At 36.9% G+C, this 20,580-nt stretch overlaps 1 protein-coding gene across 3 annotated transcripts in view; it reads right to left on the bottom strand.

The window, feature by feature from the left end:
* The window catches only part of HERC4 (HECT and RLD domain containing E3 ubiquitin protein ligase 4), a 32,050-nt gene that overhangs the window by 10,165 nt on the left and 1,305 nt on the right, over positions 1 to 20,580 (bottom strand). For all 3 annotated transcript variants that reach the window (XM_008944810.1, XM_008944812.1, XM_008944811.1), the window contains exons 2-14: positions 18,700 to 18,859; positions 17,291 to 17,367; positions 15,582 to 15,803; positions 14,069 to 14,160; positions 10,524 to 10,654; positions 9,312 to 9,472; positions 8,853 to 8,929; positions 6,649 to 6,773; positions 6,042 to 6,101; positions 5,388 to 5,499; positions 4,850 to 5,039; positions 3,629 to 3,801; positions 1,690 to 1,806 (exon numbers count right to left, since the gene is read on the bottom strand). In XM_008944810.1, coding sequence (XP_008943058.1) covers positions 1,690 to 1,806; positions 3,629 to 3,801; positions 4,850 to 5,039; positions 5,388 to 5,499; positions 6,042 to 6,101; positions 6,649 to 6,773; positions 8,853 to 8,929; positions 9,312 to 9,472; positions 10,524 to 10,654; positions 14,069 to 14,160; positions 15,582 to 15,803; positions 17,291 to 17,367; positions 18,700 to 18,859 — 1,697 coding nt within the window. The remainder of the gene's footprint in view (positions 1 to 1,689; positions 1,807 to 3,628; positions 3,802 to 4,849; positions 5,040 to 5,387; positions 5,500 to 6,041; positions 6,102 to 6,648; positions 6,774 to 8,852; positions 8,930 to 9,311; positions 9,473 to 10,523; positions 10,655 to 14,068; positions 14,161 to 15,581; positions 15,804 to 17,290; positions 17,368 to 18,699; positions 18,860 to 20,580) is intronic.

The following is a 20,580-nucleotide window of genomic DNA, read 5'->3' as shown; positions in this document are numbered from 1 at the left end:
CTGCTGAACTTGAAACGGCACAAATGCATGACAAAATTACGATGATGAAAGGGAAATCAAGTACCTAGTATTTTTTCAGTAACATCAAGCTACTGCTCAGTCTTCCAATTTAATTAACATGTAGATCTTAAGACTTTCATTACAAAGCAATTTTCCAGCTCTCATTTGCTCTTATTCAGTATTTTCTTCCCTAATCATGACACATGCAGTTTGAGTTTGTTTACATCCATTTAAACGCAGCTGCATCTTTTAAATTCCACTTCTGTACCCCTCACTCGCATACCCTCCTCTGTTCCCAATACACAAACTGTCCCTAATTCCAAGGCCCTGCAATGCTCATCCCTAGCTTCCACATCTCATGTAGCCTATTGTCCCTCTGAGCTACCAGCACCAGCCTATGTCACACACCAGTTATTTTTTCAGATAAGCTTGGCTGAAACAACTGTCTGTCCTGACTGCCAGTACCGACTCATTAGTCCTTTATGGTTCCCAATCTCCCTGCTGTTATTTTACATGGCAATTTTAATTCTTTAGTAGACAGCATCACTTGCTTTCTATTCGTAACATACAGCAAAAGTAGGTCTCCCAGGTTCAGGACCTTCCAGGTACTGCAGCAAAAAAATTAAATTTAGGTGGCTAGAGAAAGCATTTTAAGTTACTCAATATTCTTTCAAAGCATAAGTCAAAGAACTATGTAGCAAAATCCTATCCAACTGACTAATTCTTTGCAGAGTCATTAATTTACTCCCACTTCCCACTCTTCTGTTTACAGCTCCAAGAATTAATTATCTCAGTTCTTGCTCCTATACTCAAATTAGAAAATTATGTTAGTTATCTGTCCCCTGTTACTCCCTATTGTGTTGTTAGACTTGCTTTTCCAAGACAGTTTCAGCTTTCTCTCTGACTGTGCCTAACTTCTATCACTGTTTTCCCACCATTCACTTTCCTAACTTAACTGACAAGGCACGTCTCAAGTGACAGCATTCTAAATCACTTTTTTAATTGATAGATTAAAATGTTGAACAGTATCAGTCCTAAGAATGATATCCTACAAGGAGGGCGCCTATTAAGAATTCTTCCTTAGCTAATACCTGACATAAGATGGGTCTGTTCAGCATCAGTGATCTGTGAAGATACTTTTATGAAAACAAAGTGCCCACAGGCTGAAGAGTCTAGAGCACAGGTCTTATGAGGAGTGGCTGAAGGACCTGGGGTTGATTAGCTTGGAGAAAAGCAGGCTCAGGGGAGACCTCTTCACAACTCCTTGAAAGGAGGATGGAGCCAAGTGAGGGTCAGTCTCTTCTCCCATGGAACCAGAGATAGGAGAAGAGAAAATGGCCTCAAGTTGCACCAGGGGAGGTTTACGTTGGATGTTGGGAAAAATGTCTTTCCCAAAAGGGTTGTCAAGGCCTGGACCACAGAAGTGGTAAAATCCCCATCCCTGGAGAGACTGAAAGGCTGTGTAGATGTGGTGCTGAGGGACATGGTTTAGTGGTGAGCTGGCAGCACTGGGTTACTGGTTGGACTTGATGACACTGAAAGTGTATTCAAACCAAAGTGATTCTATGATTCTTTGTTTTTAGAGAATCTATGGGCTTCTCTAAAGGGACAAAAGAAACAAAAAAAAGCATGAAGGGAAAAAAAAAAAAAAAACCAAACAGAACCCAAATAAAAACCAACACAACTTACCATTCCAAATACTTGCTGCTGGACCCAGCTGACATAGTCATTTCTGATATCTATCAGATCTTGTATCTCATGAATGTAAAATCTGTCATACTGTATAACTTGTCCTCTTTCATTTACCTAAAGTGCAATTTATTTTATTAGTATTTTGTTTAACAGTTTTTCAAAAGGACATTTTCCATGTTTTTTCAAGCACTTGATATGTCAGCCACAGATACACAACCACTAAAAAAATTCCAGAAAAACAACAGTGCCAACAAGAATGCAAAATACAGAGTTACAGACAAGGATACACGGATTAGGCAGAATCCCATCAGAGATGCAAAGAAAAACAACTGAGCACCCAGTATTGCAAAACACATCACTGCCACTTTGAGCATCATATAAGCTCACAGGAACAGTGATGAGAACAGGTTCATGCACACAATGGACTATATTCTTAATTACAGTACAAATACTATCTTTATTACCTGTGACTAGAGAACAGTTTCCATTTAAAACATTAAGCTTAGAAAAAGGGGTGTGGAAAAATAACTTTATACAAAGGCTTGTCTCTACAGTCTATTTTTAATCCAGAAGCACCCACACCTTCCCAACACACACTTCTTTTCCAAAGGATAGTTAAGCACTGTCAACTGTGCAGCAACTGAAGAACAAGATCCTCAATTCTGTCTCCAGAATCACATAATCTAAGCCTATGTTTCTCAAACATCTCCCCTACCATCCCCAACCCCCAAACCATGATTCTAAATCCATTAAACATCCCATATACGTCACCCCATTTTTTCCTCTTACTTTAGTCCTTAACAGGCAGTTTCTAAGACTATCCCAATACAAGCCATTGGGCAGCAGTGTAGGTACAAATTTAACTACATCTCTACAACGTTGCTAAAATAGTCAAAGTTGAGTATAGAGGGAAAAAAAGAATTCAGGAGAGCTACATTAAAACTGGACAATGACCCTTTAAGCTTTAACATTTTAAGATCAACTTCAGCTGTTAAGATTTACAACTACTGCAAGCCTAAGCAGTGACACAAATTCTAAAGGTGGCAAAATAATTTATCAATATAACAATAGCTTTCCATATGGGAATCTCATGGACATCTTGCATTTCTAACAGAAGATGGTTACTAAACAGTCTCACTCTCAAGCCTTCTTTTGATGGTCTCCATAAAGGGTAACAAAACGCTGAGCAAACTGTACCATATGAATTCCAACTTGGAAAGCACAAATCTCTTCCATTCTTTCTGACAGCCTGGGGAGGAGGGCTTTTTATAGTACACAAAGGTCCAATTTAGACACCAGTGCCCATTTTGCCAGATTGTACAAATACTGTATATGACCAGCACCTTAAAGAGTGCCTAAAATGTTCTTTTAGCATATAAACACAAAATGCCATAGGACCAGAATAAAGTACAGAGGGAAAAAAATAAGGGGTTGGAGGGGAAACCTCAGCAGTCTCTGACATGCAGAGTCTGGTTACTCTGAAAAACTGGAGCTATTTTTGTTCAAAGTTCAGAAATTCATTAGTTTTCTTGAAGGACATTACAACACTAACAAATTAAATCAGAAAATCAATGTTTGTTTTACCAAAACTGTGCAGATCATTCTTTTCAAAACACACCTTGCTCTGATCTTCCATTTGTGATCTTATTTGCTATTTTTCCAAGCTGAAGAGGTAATTCTTTCTCAAGTACCCTCACAGATGCAACTGACTGAGTCAGTCTGTGTTCCCAAGAAAACAGGTAATTCTACTACCATGTCAGATTGGATTCCAGAATTCTCATGGTTAATTCGTTCAGACAAAACAACTACAGATATCTCTGCAGATGCAAGTCTAAGTATTTAAAATTCTTTAGTAACTTAACTGCTTTTAACAACTATACAGTGCACAGATGATGACAAAAAAACACAGGTAAGTAACTGGTTAAAATTGACATACTCTATGCAGTATTTCCAGAACTCTGAAAGCCGTGTGTAGAAAATTGGTAAGTATTCTTCTTTCAGAAGCTGGAACGCCCATCTTGCACAACTTCAAAAGGTGGACTACAACATCCTTGTAGAGTTCCACTATCTTGAGGAACAGTGGAGGCTCAAGGACAGACCACCAATTTTCTGTCAACAAATGGTGAACATAAACTTAGTACTCACTACTACAACATTGTGCTATGCTATCCTTTTAACTAAACATGTTTTGCTAGAAACTGTACCTGTCAGATAGCAAAGACTCTCAAAAAAAGAAATTTAACACAGCAAGAGTGGTGCAGACTTTTAAACAGCAAACTACTCTTAGCATTAATAGTGAAACCTCTGCTCAAATGCTCTATTTCTTACACACCAACTCATTAATAAGTCACTTCATCCAGAGTACTTGACAGTATCATGAAGTAACAGCTGACATAACACATGGCTCAAAACCCTGAAACCTCAACTTAAGCAGTGCTGAGAGCAATGGAAAGTGATGGAAGAGAATCAACAGTTCAAAGAAATTATCAGTTTGCTTTTCTTTACAGTAGACAAATTCTTTACACTCACCAAAAACTACCAACAAACACAAGCTATGGGTTCCATGGCAGAAATATTTGAGGAAGGAGAAAGTACTCTTTCAAAAATATTTCCATTAAAAAGGAATTATTCTGAAACTTCAATTAATTGATATGAATTTCAGGTGACAGTCACAATAACAAGGTTTACATTTGAAGACCATATCTTAGGATCAGTGAGAAAATACTAACTGCTCAGAAGCAACAAAACGGGTGCTGCAGTGAAAGCAAAGACAACTCAACATCTGCTCTGCCACACTTCTGTAAATTGCCTAGAGCTTGTTAGCTGTCTGACCTCATAATTTTCACTTTCAAGTGCAAAGATATGTATCAAATGCACTGAACTACACAGTTTACTTCTTTCCAAATGGAATCAGTCCAAAAATTACAACACCAGATGAATTCATATGAATGGTCAGTTAACTCATCCAGAAGCAACAACAGAGGAGGTGTTTTATTATGCATCAAGCACTGTTAACCCTTAACTTTCTCACTGGGGAATTCTATAGAACTGTAAATACACAGCAGGTGTTGCTGAGACCAGGTCTTCACTGATGGAATTTCTACACATTTTCACCTGAAGATCCCTAGTTTTAACAGTAAAGAATTCAGTTTCTTACCAAGAACTTTCAGAGGAGCTTTTTCTAGGTTCAGAATAGCTGTTCCAAAAGGAATAGCTAATGTTGTGAAATTGTTTGCATCACTCATCAGTGGGCATTCTGGCAGAGTGAGATACAGCCTCAAAGCTTCAACATCTGGTAAGGAGCTGGTCAATTTGGGAATAAGGTTCTTTTCCAAACTAGCTGCCACCTACAGCACATCATAAAATTCTGTTTATTTTATTGCAATTGTGAATTTAAACCAATGCCCACCTAGATAAAAAATAATAAATAAGAAAATAATCAAGAGAGCAATCATTAAGAGTTTAAATTAGACAACTATACATTCAGAAAAAAAGACAGTATATTAAATATTAAAATACAATATGCTGATGCATTATTTAATTGTCATAACACACTATAGTTTTACATATTTGCAGTAAATGCATTGAGTAAATCAAGTTATTATAAAGGTCAGAGCAAGTATAACAGTAGTATTTCTGGATAGCTATAATGCAGAAAGATAATCCCAAACGTAAGGAAAATGTGTTGCACAAACCTGCTGTGATATATGAGTGTGATCAGGCTGTATAAGTTTGTGAAACAGTAGTCTAGCAGCATTCATATCAACCCCTGAGAATCTAGCACTGGTTTTGTAATGATCATCATTGCTGCAGAAAGAAAAAAAAAAGGAAAAATAACAAATCCTGTACTACTCTCAGCAACTTAAGAATTTTTTCCACCTTGAATTTTTAGCTTTAGTAAGGAATTAAAACATGAAAGATCATGGTATCAGAATTCCATTTCTTATATGACTTTTGAAGCAACTGGGAAAAAAAAAATTCTCTAATTGCAAGACAATGATGTAAAACCACTAGAATCTAAACAAGCCTATGCAACATATTCCCCTTGAATCATATACAACTGGTGGCTGAGAATTAATGAGTTTTGCTTTTTTTGTTGTTGTATTTGTTTTTTTAGCAGCCAGGCAGCACACACTTCCAGAGACTGGCAGGAGACACGCTGCAGCATTTGGGCCAGCTGACAAACCATATGCCAGTGAAGGAGAGAGAACTTTAAACTGCAGGTATCAGAGTAACACTAAGATAAGGAAATACTGGCAAAGTGTTACAGCTGAAACAAGAGACACTAGGAAGGTAGCCACCATTAATTCTGTTCACAGTAAAACTTGCTTCAAAGCCCAACCACTTACCTCAACGCCAAAAAGCTCCCATTCAGGCACCCCGCTGAGGAGAATGTTCCATCAATTTCACTGAAATTGTTCATATGAAGTAAGTTTACATGTATTTTGTTTTCTTTTTACAAATTAGCATTTGCAATTTTTTAAAAAAAATCCTCTATTTAATCCCTAATAAATTACGTTCTTCAAAGAATGTAACTCTGAATTTAATACAATTAAACAACAGTAGATAAAAACTCTATTCAAGAATGTATGCTTAAGACAGTTCAACTCAAAGCAAGTCTTGCTGTTTTTTTAATATCTTTGCATCCTCCTTCATTAAAACAAAAGCAATAATCTTTGAGCTGTTCTCATATACCTTTACATGTATGATTATTTTTTTGATGTGCAACAAGATAATCTTGTATGTTCACCTAAACTGTGACAGAGATGACACAAACAAAGATCTAAACTACTTGACAAACATGAGAATGAAAGCATAGCAAAAGCTCTGCAACTAATAAAATCAGTAACTAAAAATAGCTTTGCTATTGTATGTAGAAAACCCCACTAATACCCAATACATAAGAAAAATTATCAAAGACTTCTTATGAGAACTTCTTTCCTCAACATCACTTACTTAGCTATCTCTACAGGAAGTCTTCCAGATGGGAAACTCAGCAATCTTTGAATAAATGTTTCATTCACAGTCCAGATCTGCTTCAAAAAGTCAGGATACCTAAAATCATCTGGTGGCACCATGTTCTAAATTTTAAAGAAAGCATAAAGAATCAGGCACGTAAAACTGATTTCCAGAGAAATCAATCCTGTGGTTGAGCCCTTTATCTCTCACTGACAATGTGCCTAGCCAGGCCCCTACTGTGACACAAGCCCGAGGATAAATTTCCTGTGTTCTAGCAGTTCTGCATTCACTATGAAAGCCAGGCATGCATCACACACATCTAGATCAGTGTGTTCTTTCACACCACAGCTTACTTAATGGCAAACTCCCTACATACACTACTTGTCTATATGGTGAACACTAAACCAGCCTGAGACAGGGAGTAGCAAGTACCTCTCCTCCCTAGTCTCTAGGAGCCATTTAGCTCACTGCCAAGCCGTGAGCATACAGAAAAGGAGCCATTCAATTTTTTGGACAGCTGCTCTCCCACCCCACTCCCCTCAGACTCCCCTGAGAATGAATCATGTTTCTCTCAACATTCACTGCATCATCAGATGAGCTGCATTTTCATGTGCTGCTCATACCTAATGAATGCCAGTAAGACATCTAAGAGTAATGAGGAGCAGAACCAAGACACTGTTTTGAGTAGGAGTATTGGTTCAAAAAGAGAGTGAATAGCACCAAAAATAAGGTTAAACTAGTAAAAGGAAACAATTTTTTCATGAGGATGCAGCCTGACAACATAGTTGACTCAGTGTAACGACAACTAGCTGTTGCAAAAAATCAGTACTACTGATTTTATCCTACAGAAACAGGACGAGAAACCCTCTTGCCTCCTCCCTTGCATCCAGCCCACACGTCATTTAAAACCATAATGAAATAACTTGGGGAACTGAGCTGCCCAAAAACTAAGTTGAGTAAATAAACAAATTGTGGCTGAGATCCCTTAGCTGGCAAGGACACACAAGTCCCAGGAGTAAAGCACTCATAGAACTTTGACAGAATTCAGTACAAATTACCAAACTAAAGAGTACTAAAAGGGATGCTTTAGCAGCAACAAAGTTCATCTATTGCTAACACTTTCTGTACAGAGCAAGGCACAATAACTGCATTCATACAGTCTCCAGTTCACCTCAATTAGTCAGTCAGAATCTACTTCAGTAATTACAAAAACTGCAAACAAGAAAGTTTTTAAGGAAGTTTTAACAGAGAAGTTTTGAGCATATATTATCAGCAGTTTTTCCTGTCTACATCTGCTAAACAAACTTCTCTCAAATACAAAAGTATTTACCACAAGTTAATCAGAATTAATATTAAACGAACGAGAAAATTTGTTGATTCTGTACAACCAGAATAGGCTGTAGGAGAAAAGGGTTGCTGCAAGCTTGACCTGTACTCAGTTTTTCTGGACAACAAACATGTTTTCCACTAAAATCTGTTTTCCTTTGTGACCAAACTAGTATTCACCCCACATGCTCAACTCTTGATGCTTCATTAACCTCTGTGGTCTAGTGTCTGCTGGGCTCTACTGGAAACAGTCCCTTGTATCTTCACCTTGTTTATAACTCCCAACTCATCCTCTAATAGCATTTCCTTTCCATCATGCTCCCACACTGCCATTTTTACTGTCAAGTCCTTCTAGACTTTCTGTACTACAATTCAAACAGATCAATTCTTGTCCTTTAAAAACTTAAGTTGTAAGACTAGCATAAAACTACCACATAACAAACTATGTCACAACCTTTAACTTCTGGCAAAAAGCTCCATTTCTTTCCTCATCATTGTGGTATGCTAAAATGGCTACAGACCAGAAGACAGCAGAGCTGCAGTCAGGCGTTACCAAGCAGGACTGGGCAGAAGTGAAGACCTCAAATATTCAATCACCTTTTCCTTTATGAAAGGAAAAGAAGTGCATGAGTCTGTCACCCAGGAAAAAAGCTTATACCAAAAAGCCTCAAGAGCTTACTGACAGCTAACACTCAGCAACTGGATCCAGGTCCTCCAATTGAAAAATTGACCTAGTATCTTGTGCTTCCACACTGCTCTGATGAAGGTTACAAACTAGTAATGCACTTTCAACATGAAAATCTTTTACAATGCATCAGAAAAAATAACATTTAACTTTGACAGACTTTGGAACAAAAATACATTTAATGTGTTACCTGTGGATAAAAGTAGTGTGCAAAACTTTGGTCCCCACCAGAGAAAATTCTCTTTACACAGTAACACTCCTCACTGTCTGCAACAGGAAGAGAAGAGAAGCAATGGTGGAAACGTGAATTTGAGAAATGATGAGGACACTGCAACTAACACTCAAGTTGAAAAAAGCTCCTTCATTACACAACCTCAGTGAAGCAGATCTTTGCAATACAATAGCTAAGACCATCTTTAACTGAAGTAAAGGCTAACAGCTATAAATTTTAGCTCTAGTGCTAACAAAGGACCTAACCCAACAGCACAAGTAAGCATGTATTTCGTACAGCAGAAATGAACTTCAGAGCACAGTGAAAACAAACTGTATGGGACAAAGATATAACCCATATTCAGTTTAAATCTCAAGATTTGTAAGACACTATAAAGGAACAGGAATCCAAGAAGTAAATATGCCAGGTGTTACTTACCTGTGGTTATCGGGCACTGAGTACTATAAGGAAGCCAGTTTCCTTTTACTGTGAAGGGACTTTTCCTATTACTGGTTGTTCCTGTACCTAATTGCCCATTACCTCCGAGTCCAAAAGAATAAATTCTTCCAGATGAAGGAACAAACGCAGTAGTGTGCTGCCTAGGGCAAACAAAATTCAGTAACAAAAACCTAAATTATGCTTTGTGCAGGCCAGCCTAAGAATAGTGTCAAACAGTATGTTAAAGGTCTGTTAAAGGTCCCACAGTATCAAATACTCTGCTTCTTTACTGGCAGTGCACTCCCACTGGCAATACTCTGTTTACACTCCAAGAGGCAATATTCCATTTCCATGGAAAAGTTCACAGAACAGAGATGCCAGGTACTGCCTTGAACTCCTGCTTAGCCGCAGTCTGACCTTTAGAGATATCTCCAGATATTCAGAAATTTGAGGTTTCTACCATATTGACTGCATCTTCCTTCCCCTCCCATACTTCTCAACTCTAGATGCCCTCTCCCCTATCACAAGCCTGAGAAGAACCAGTATTGAATTTCCATAAACTATTAAAAGGGAATGGGTCCATGCAATGTCAACCAAACCCCTAGGAAAGACAGGTTTGCAGTTACACATTCTTTAACCCAAAAAACAGGCTGCACCCATCTCTTAAAAAATTATGTTGCTTCCCTCATTTTGTTTTCTTAGAATGCAAGTCTTTCCACAAGAACATTTTCATGTGTGCTGTGAGTTTTTCTAATTGCTTGGTTGTTATTATAATATATCCAATAAAAACCCATTAGGAACTGAAGTGTCATACAGTATTACAAGTATTTACAAAACATTTTATGCTTCCAAATTTTACATTTATCCTCGGTGATGCTCATCTACCTCCCTAAATACACTTGTTCTTTATTAGGAAACAAAGTGACAGGAAAAAAAACAACACCATCACACTTCACACTGATTGATTATTCACAATTTCCATTTAGAAAATCAGAGCCTCTCAAATACTATAACCTCCTACAGGTTCTTTTATTGAATGTTTTTTAAATCTCTATGTTTTAAGATCTCTAAATATTTTTTGTTATAGACAATCTTGTCTTTCCCAACCACGAAGGGTAAGAAGAAATCTACTTCCTATTGCAATATATATGAAGTTTTATACAAAACAATTTACTTAGAAGATTTATAGTGTTAGCACAGAATAGACCTTACCTGCCACAAGTGATTTGTGTGACAACGCTTCCCATAAGTTCAAAAACTTTCCTTGGGTTTATCTCATGGCTGGTAGAGTTATGACCCAACTGACCATAGCCTCCAGCTCCAAATGTAAAAACCCCACCTTCCTAAAGAAATAAATTATTTGCATTAAAATGATAGTATCTCTCAGAACAAGAAACTTAACAAAAATAGAGGTTAAATACATCTCTTTGTCTGATGATTTTGGAATTGTGGAGAAAAGAGAGAAAACAAGCATGTGGATCCCGAGACACAGAAAGGTTACAAGTTAACTGTAGTTATGAAACTGTGGCACAGCTAACAACAATTACCTTATTTGTGTTAAATCATGTTCCTGTAGTTTCCATATTATTATACAATAGTACTGCCATTAAAAGATACTAATCCTTGCTTTTCCTCTTTTCCAGTTTTCTTGATGAACTTCAACAGTATATAAGCTCACACTACTATAAATGTATACTTTGGCTTTTAAATTCTGAACATAAATTTTAAAAGATGTACCAAATAGGAAGAATATATAGGAATACCTCAAGAAGATGATGCAGAGTATGACTGAAATAGTCAGCTTCAGTACTTGAAAGCATAAGAAACCAGGAAATTTCAACACTGTCATAAGGCAAGTAATTTTAAAAAAAGTGTTTTTGATTAATTTAGTAAAGAAATTAACCAAAAACTTTAATGAAAGAATGTTAAACCAGAAACATTATCACAAGTTACACAACTTACCCTACAACAACTTTGAAACTTCCCATTTTCAAATGTTTTGAAATTGTAAAGCTGCTTATTTCAACTCTACTCTGCATCAGACTGGATCTCTGCTGGAAATCATCACGGAAATGGCAGCGTCCGCTGAGAAAAACCAGCGGCCTCATTCACTGAGTCAGGGTAACAGCGACAGGTTTATCTGAATCTCAGAAGGACTTGCAGAATGCAGGTATGTACACAGTACCACCTACAAAAGCTATAAGCCAAGAACCGTCCTTCTGCAAGGCCTATCACACAAGGGAAAGTGAAACTATACAAACCAGTGATGTAAATAATTGCAGCAACATCTACACCACATTCAGTATCTTAATCGAGCCCATCAGCTTTAAAGCAAGTTTGGAGTTAAGCTCTATACATTAAAAAAGGAAAAAGGAATGTAGGTTACAGACTGTTCTTTTCTTTACACTAAGGACTGTATTCCCCTAACTTCACACAATACATCAGTGTCAGTTTCAAGCTGACAAAGTTGCCACATCTTCTTCAGTAAAAGCAAAGGAATGTTTCAGGACAAAAAACAATTGTTTGTAAACAGCCTTCTCCTTTCAGCACAGCAAATAAAGTTTGCATAAGAAAACAAATGCACAATCATATTCTTCAAAACACCTTTTAACTTGTTGCAGTGTAAAAATTCAAACACATTGAAAACCTCTGTTTTCCAGAAGTAAATGGAAAACAAATGCACAATCATATTCTTCAAAACACCTTTTAACTTGTTGCAGTGTAAAAATTCAAACTAACACATTGAAAACCTCTGTTTTCCAAAAGTAAATGATAATACATTTTTTTCTTCAGTAATAAAATATTAAAAATAATTACTTTTAAAATTCTAATGCCTTCTACAACAATATTCTGAATTCAATAGATTCAGATATGAAATGGATATAGTCACTTGCTCAAATCTTGGTCAGCCACAACTGTTTTCTACTGCTATCAGCAGCAAGCTCAAAATGTTCTGTTTATAGATAGATTGATACTTTTATTGAGTGATGAACAACGGGAAACATCAAAATGTTAATACATACTGATTTATACCTAAACATTGAAATCTAATCCAACTACCAAAACACAGAAAGAAACATACAGGAGCCAATCATTTCAAGCAAGACACATATGTAATGTTCTACCCACCACACAATAAATGTACTTGTCATCACCTGATTCTTGAAATACATATTCATCACTAAAATAAGAAAGAGCACTAGCATTAAGCATTCTGTGTTGCTACAAAAAGGTTAAAAATAAGCCAACAGCTATGTATGAGACAATTGGACACTTTCCAGCTCTCTATTTTAACCAGTTCCTACATTGCTGTACAAACATACTGCACTGACACAGAACACACTTTTTTTTTTCCCCTAAATCAGTCTTGAAACATATGACCAGCTTTTCACAGAACCTCACACTACAATATTTACTAGTGGATTATTCAAATCTTCAATTTTTTCTACTGGATTGTCAACAGTATGTAAATAGCTGCTGTGCAATGGCAGCCAGAGAGATGAGTGAAAAATATGTGAGAGAAACAGCTCTGCAGATGCCAAGGTCAGTGAAGAAGTGGAGGAGGTGCCCCAGACAGAGAAGCAGAGATGACCCTGCAGCCCGTGATGAAGAGCATGGTTGTGCCCCTGCAGCCCATCTAGGTTAACAGTGGAGCAGACATCCACCTGCAGCCTGTGGAGGCCCCCACACTGGCACAGGTGGATGCCTGAATGAGGCTGTGACCCTGTGTGCAGAAGCAGGCTTCTGGCAGGACACACGGAGTGACCCTGTGACCGTGTGTGAGGACCACACTGAAGCAGTCTGTTCCTGAAAGACTGCACTTTGTGGGCCCAAGGGACACAGTTTGAGAAGAACTGTGGCCCATGGAGAGGACCCATGCCAGAGCAGATCATGGAGGATGGTCTCACATGTGTGGGACCCTACAGTGAAGCAAGGAAAGAAAGTGAGGAGCAACGAGCAGCAGAGAACGTGTGATGAACTGACCACAATGCCTGTTCCCCACTGCCCTGCACTGGGGGAGCAGGCAGAGAAGGTGGGAGAGAAGTTGAGCTCAGGAAGACAGGAGGGGTGGGGGGAAGGTGTTTTAAAATTCAGGTTTACTCCTCATTACCCTACTCCAACTTTTGACTGGCAATACATTAATTTCCCCAAGTCAAGTCTGTTTTGCCTGTGATGGTAATTGCTGTATGATCTCTCCCTGTCCTTATCTCAACCCACAACCCTTTCATTACATTTTCTCTCCCCTGTCCAGCTGAAGAGGGGAGTAACAGAGTGGCTTGGTGGGCACCTGACATCCAGCCAAGGTCAACCCACCACAACAGCAAATAGCAATGCACTAAGAAAACTTTAAACTACCACACGTACCAATGCCAGCTAATTCAACTTCCAAATAAGCTTGGTCTGAACAGCAATGCTAGAGGCATTACAGTCAGAAAACAGCTAATTTCTTTAGGATACACTAATGCAAATTGTGGTATCTGCATAATTTTAATACTGCAACATGCAGTGTCACATTGAAAATGCTCTATTTTGTATGCTTAATTTCACTAAATCTGATAAAAATTTAAAATAGTGAAAAATTTCTTGTAGTTAATAAGTTTTTTTCAAATATTTAACCATTCTTCCATTTCCTCCTCAATTTCATCTAATAAACTTTGAAGAAATTTTATGTGGAATTATGTCCTTATTCAGGTAGCATCTTCTCCTGAAAATATTTTTAAAAAATCAAAGCATCAACATATCTAAAAACATTGTACCTTTGTAAGGGCAGCAGTATGATCTTCTCCACAACAGATATGAACAACCTTCTGACTTCTCAGTGACTTTAGCAGCGTAGGAACATACCTGTCTGAAAGATTTAATACAGCAGTAGATCACTTCTTTTGAAACTAAAAATCAGGAAACAGTTTTGCTCATTTATTCTAATTCAGTCATGGTCAAAAAAGCCCTTTGAATTCGTTAGCGTAATGCCATCATTGTGACAGAGTCCATGTATTTTTGAGATGAAAGTGTTATTCCAGAAAAACAGATTAGAATACTGAAATATTTCGTAGGAAACAGTCTCACTTTCACTAGCATAGGATCATATGTCAACACATAAATCATGAAATATAGAACAGTAGGTTAGACTGGCCACTGGCCTTGAGATAAGAAAATAAATGGCAGTTTTGAGATCTTACATGTTTCATGTTTTTAAAGTGTTTCTTTAAGTTGGTATCAGTTGGTCATAGTTCAATATTACTACACATGGAAGAGAGTGGACCAATTAGGAACAGTGAATAACTAGAAAGCACAACTAACTTCCCACTATCACCAGAACAACTCAACTTTGTCATGCAGTTGCACAAAGGCAGGATTTTAAAATGTAAAACACTAATGCCTTAAAATTTGTCAGGTACTGTAAGATGCCTGGAAGAAGTACTATCAAGACATAAAAGAAGACACTCTACTGAGAAGTGATGGCATATAAAAAAAAATGGGGTTTTATGTATCCTGAAGAATACATAGAAGCAACTGAAGTCTTCTGTGAAAATTTCTGAAAAGTACATGGATTTTTTTTTTTAATTACATGAGTGTGACCAGATTTAAAGAATTAATTCACATGTGCATTCTAAGTACGACACAATTTTCTTGTTTTAAATGGCGTTGAGAACAATGAACCAGTAAGAAAATCTGAATTCATGGAATAAGCTATGGATTATTCTACATCGAACTGTGTACTACAGGAACCTGAGAGCATATACTCCCATCCTGGAGACCTCCACATAGTGTGCCTGTAACAGAATACAACTAACAGTTTTTTGTCTAACCTTAGCACTTGATTAAAATCATTAGTGAGCATCAACACCCTAATTGGGGAAATTTTGGAAACAGCTGGCAGAAAATTGTGATTATCAAAGTGACCAGTTTTCATACATTACTGGTTTTGTCAAGCAATTTCATCTACCTAATACACAGTTCAAACTGTAACTTCTGCACAGTATCTTAATTCTGTCCCATTCAGAAAGTTTAAGTCACAGAAACATGTAGAACAGGGAAAGAAAACAAATCAAGCAGGCTAGAACTTCAACATAACACTTGAAGAATTTTAATTACAAAACAACTGAGAAAAAAACTGTTTTCCATATGCAATCTCACATGACATCAACACTCTCCAATGATATTCAACAAAGGTTTGTTCCATCTGTTCCTCTTCTAGGAATACTGCTGTCTTTGGATTCAAAAACAAAAACCTTCAGCACAAAATTTTACTGCTATAATGCAACTTACCATTATCATCATTAAGACCTAGCTGTCCAAATTTGTTGCGTCCCCATCCAAAAATGGCTCCAGAAAGAGTTAGTACAAAACTATGAGCTCCTCCTGCTGCAATCTGTGCAAAAGGGATTCCCAGCAAAGATTTAATCACATGTGGTGAGTTTTGTTTTTTATAGTCGTAACCTAAGCCCAACTGGCCGTATTTATTTTGTCCCCAAGAAAACACTTCACTTCCTGTTTAAAAGAAAACAAACACACACCAAGAAATACAATCAATATAGTTTAATTATTTAAAGTTTAATTGCTGTAAGAGAAGCTAAAAGTTAGACAGTCTTCAAAGACTTTTGAGTTTGAAAATGGATACAACTTGCTGACTTACAAAGCTAAGTGTTCTCATCTAATTTGCAGACATTCAACTCAAATACTTAGTCAGAGTGTTTAAATCACACTGATAACCCTCAAAATTGCTCTTAGTGTGCCTGTTTCAATAATGTTGGCTAAGTTGAGTGCTAGCTAAGATGCTCTTCCTTTAGGAGTTCCGCTACTGCGGAGATCTTGTAGAAGCTGCATACTGGATATGCAAAAATGTCCAATTTCCAGTCACAAGCCTCATTTAAGCTTTTATATAGTAACATACTTGAAATCTTCACATACAGTTAAAGTAACATGTATTTTAACTTTAAAAATGTTGTATTAACGATATGATCAACGAAGCACAAAGTTTATGTCATTTGATGCCTTATAAAGAAAGATCTCTGTCTGCCTGTCCTGGAAGCAAAGGAATCTTGCTACATTATAATGGCAAAGATGGCTGTGAGTACATAATGGCAGAGAAAACACTCAATATGAGCCCAGGAAAAGTCACGTACAGAATCAAGGCACATATAATCAGTAAAAGCTACACAAATAAAAAAAAAATCATTTAGCATAAAATTAAAAACTCCCCCTCACAGCTTATTTAGCTTGTATTTTAGCCACATAACTATGAAACGCTGTCACACTCAAAAGAAAAATGGCAGAAAGATAGTAGTTTCTAAGTTTCCATTAACCCTGTCCAGGAGCTGCTTCTTCCAAATGGATTTTTGGCCACAACAACCCTATGTCACGAAGACACAAACAAGCAGCAAATTTGAATTCATATTAATTTCTGGGGAGCTGTACAAACTAGACATGTCATACTCCTACCTAAGCGAGGCCAACCAATATGTTCTCTTACTTCAGAAAGTCTGAGACAGATGTTTAAACCTTTTAGAAGGTGTATTATAATGTGATATCAAATTTTAACTATAGATGCACAGCAAAACGAAGGTTTTGCAACAGAAAAGCAGACAAGAATGTCATTGCCTGCAAGCCTTAGAAATTTGAAGTTACAGCTTAAAATAGACTAGTGACAGAGCAGGATGCTAGCAGGATGGAAAAGAAATGGAACCAAAAATAAAGGAGAGAAACAAAAATTAATTTGAAAAGGAAGCTCCATGAAAGGAAGATGATAAAAAGCAAAAGAAAAAAAAGCAGAACACCACAATATTTGTGCATCTATTTTTTAAATTCAAACTTCCATCATTTAATTAACTTCCCCTACCAACCTGAAACCCCCTCTGTGGTAAGTGGCTGCATGTTCTTAAAAAACTCTCCTTTTTGAAAAAGACGAAATAAATTGTTGAAAACTTTCATATTAACTGGTAAGAAATGATAGAAAGCTGCTGAGGAATTTGGCTTACCTTTAGAGAGTGCTAGGGAATGATAATAACCACAAGCAACTTGAACAATTTGGATCTCCGATAAGCTTTTAATATTTCTATCAGGGTAAGAAAACAGAAAGAATTAAGCTACTAAGTCACAGTATGAAATATAAAGTCATTTTAAAGGGTAATGCACAAAAGTGAATCCTTTTCACTGAAGTATATATGAAACCAATTTAAATATCATAACTTTAATTAGAAGCTATTTAGTAAAGTCTTAAGTCAAAACTGCTTTTTTTTCTAACACTTTCAAGAGAGGTTCTGTCTTATTTTCAAACAATAAATCCAGTAAAAGACCACAATGAGGAATTAGGGAGGTTCATGTGCTACAAAAGAGATGACACCCAGCTGAATACAGGAAATTAATAATGGTTCCAAGACGAAAATTATTCTTGCTTTCTAGTTTTCAAAAGAAAAGAGGTTTTACATTCTTCTTCATATCAGTTTTAGATATGAAGACTGAATTACTTTCTGTTAAAATTTGAACACTCAATTTTCATCTCTACTAACATTAACTTCAATCAAAACTTGCTTTAATTACATGCTATGGTACATTAAATTTAGCATGCTTTCAACTTTTGATAAGAAAACCAGGAGTTTCTAAAAGGCCTGTGGGTTTTTAAAGGTGATACAGAAATAAAACCCCTTTATATTAGCTATTTATACCTTTCAAATTTATACATGTCACAGATAGCCATGATAAAGTTATAAATTACTAGGTGTTCCACGGAAATATCACTTGCATGTATCTTTTTCCTATGTAAAGAAAAAACAAAACCACCAGAAAACAAAACATACAAAACACTGCTACAGACAGTTCCACTCATTTCAGTGAAACTATTCATCACAGTAAAAATGTGGACTTCAGCTGGCTGGAATGCTTATAAGTAGTCTGAGAACAAGCAAGTGAACCCAGCTAGCATTCATTTTTATAACTACAAGGTGTATTATATTATCACAGCTAAAAAACTTTGGGATGTAAACTGAAGTATGAAGATCAGATAGCAAAGGCATCTTCACACAATCAGTTTGGAATTTTAGTTTTCTACTTCTCTCAAATGGCAGGTATCAATTGCCATTTACGTTCTTAAAATACTCATCCTATTTTTCCAACATAGCTCTCATACTTAGTAGATGACTATTTGAAAAAAAGGAATAAAAGAACAAGAAAAAAAAATAAACACGACAAACCAAGCAAATCTGTAACACACTTCTCATATAAGCTGACTTTTAGAGAAAGGAAATTGTCTACAGCAGGCAAGTACCATAGCTACAACATGCTTTCTAATATGTGTTTTTAATTATAACAGCAAAATAGCTTAACCACTGTGATTTAAGTAAGTTTTTATTTTAAAAATATAACTTCTTATATACTAATTATTCTTAACCTGGGCACTCTGATGCATTCCTCTGTTCCTGGCAAGCCAAGCTGCCCATCAGTAGCCAGACCCCAAGCATACACCTGACCCTTGTCATTTAATGCAAGAGTGTGGGCTTCTCCACATGATACAGCTACAATATTTTGGGCATCCAGTGCACCAACATGCTCTAAAAGAAAAAAAATTTAAAAAGTAGTTAGTTGCTTGAAAAAAAAAAAAAAAAGCTACTAATAAGCTCATGTTGTTCAAGACAGTAATAATCAGTACTAAGGTATCAACTGAAATGACAACAGAAGTAAGTGCAGAAGTCATCCAAAACATCCTTTATTTAAAAGGACAAGCACGCAAGTCTAGGAGAAATAAGTTAAATCTGACACCTCAAAGTAAACCAGCAGCAACTGTATCTGGAGCAATACAGAGAAGTGCACAAAACCTGCAGCTTGTTCATAATGGTTCCTTCTAATCTGGCCATCTGAAAATGAGTGCAGAAACTCAATTAACATTAAGGCTGAACAGATTACTGTCAAATGACTACACGTGTAGCTATTACGTAAGAGGAAAACATTCAACCACAGCACATTAAATTCACCTATTCATTATTAACAAAAAACGCCCGCAAAACAAGGCAGGGCAAATTAGAGACTAAAGCTACTGATTTTGCAATGAGCTACACAATGTCCTCTTTATAATGCAAAATACTGTAGAAACAGATCCTAAAGAGTAATTTTTTCTAGATATACAGTGAATGTCACTGAAAAGTGAACACTAAAGTGTCATTTTTTTCTAGTAGCCTGCATTGATACCTTTTAAACATATTTTTCTTTTTGTGCTTATGATTTGCCATCAGAAGTCTGACATTCTCATTTCAGCAACATCAAAATAGAGAAATACCATAACAGCCTGTCATTAAGGCTGGAATTTTCAACAGTCCCCTTAAATAGGAGCCTGTTTGGACATTTTACACCCAGCTTTCAAAAACATAAATTCTAATCTTGCCTCAGAATGGCACGCTACTGAAAAAGCCTGTGTATCATCACTGTAACACACACTGTAAACACAGACTAAGTCCATTTCAAAACAGTAGCTAGCAGCATCTGCAACGTGTCAGGCACTCAGTTTCCAAAATAAAGTAACAAAAGAAACAGGCCTAAGTTCATGTTTTCTAACAGCTGGTTTGACTAAGGAGGTTCCCACCCCAATTCAGTCCATTACATCCTCCACACTTCTGCCAGTGGAAGAGATCATGTCAGCACTCTCCAGTCCAGGCAACAGCACACAGATTGGCTCAGACCACCTTCACCAGCAGCTCAGCTAGCCAGGCTGACTTTGCCTAATATAGATTCAAGAACATTCACACAATCCCTATGGCAAGCAGAGCTCTGTGGGGAGGAAAGAGGGAAGACACAGCTGAATAGTGCTTCTGGGTGACACACAGGTGGCAAAGAAATGCAGTCAGTGACAAAATTATCTTCAGTCAGCAGAAAGACATTCGAAAGAGAGCAGCCACCAATCTGTAAAGATACTGAGCCTCTTCAGGCTGCACAAGTAAAGTTACCCCAGTGCACTGACTTCACATTAGAACACTCAACAGCACTGCCAGTAACCTATAGAAAGAAAAAGTAGGGAGGAGGACGTTACAATCCTCATGGCTGCTGTGTCTGAGCACGTTAAGAGGAAAATAAAGTTTATAGCAGGTGTTTGTCTATTACACATGAAAGCTCATACAAGGCCCTTTTAACAAAACAAAAATTAAAAGTGATTTAAAAAGATAACTCAGCATGATTTTCAAAGTGGATAACAAGTATTCAAAGTACATTTGACAAGCTGAGTTTCTATTCTTGGTCATGAAGCAGATGTTTGCACAGGATTAAAGTTTATCAGTTTTAATAT

The sequence above is a fragment of the Merops nubicus genome, unplaced genomic scaffold, assembly GCF_000691845.1.
Source record: "Merops nubicus isolate BGI_N331 unplaced genomic scaffold, ASM69184v1 scaffold18527, whole genome shotgun sequence".
In the NCBI taxonomy this organism is placed as follows: domain Eukaryota; kingdom Metazoa; phylum Chordata; class Aves; order Coraciiformes; family Meropidae; genus Merops; species Merops nubicus.
Note: the sequence above shows the minus strand (reverse complement) of the source record. Positions and strands in the feature narration are given on the sequence as shown.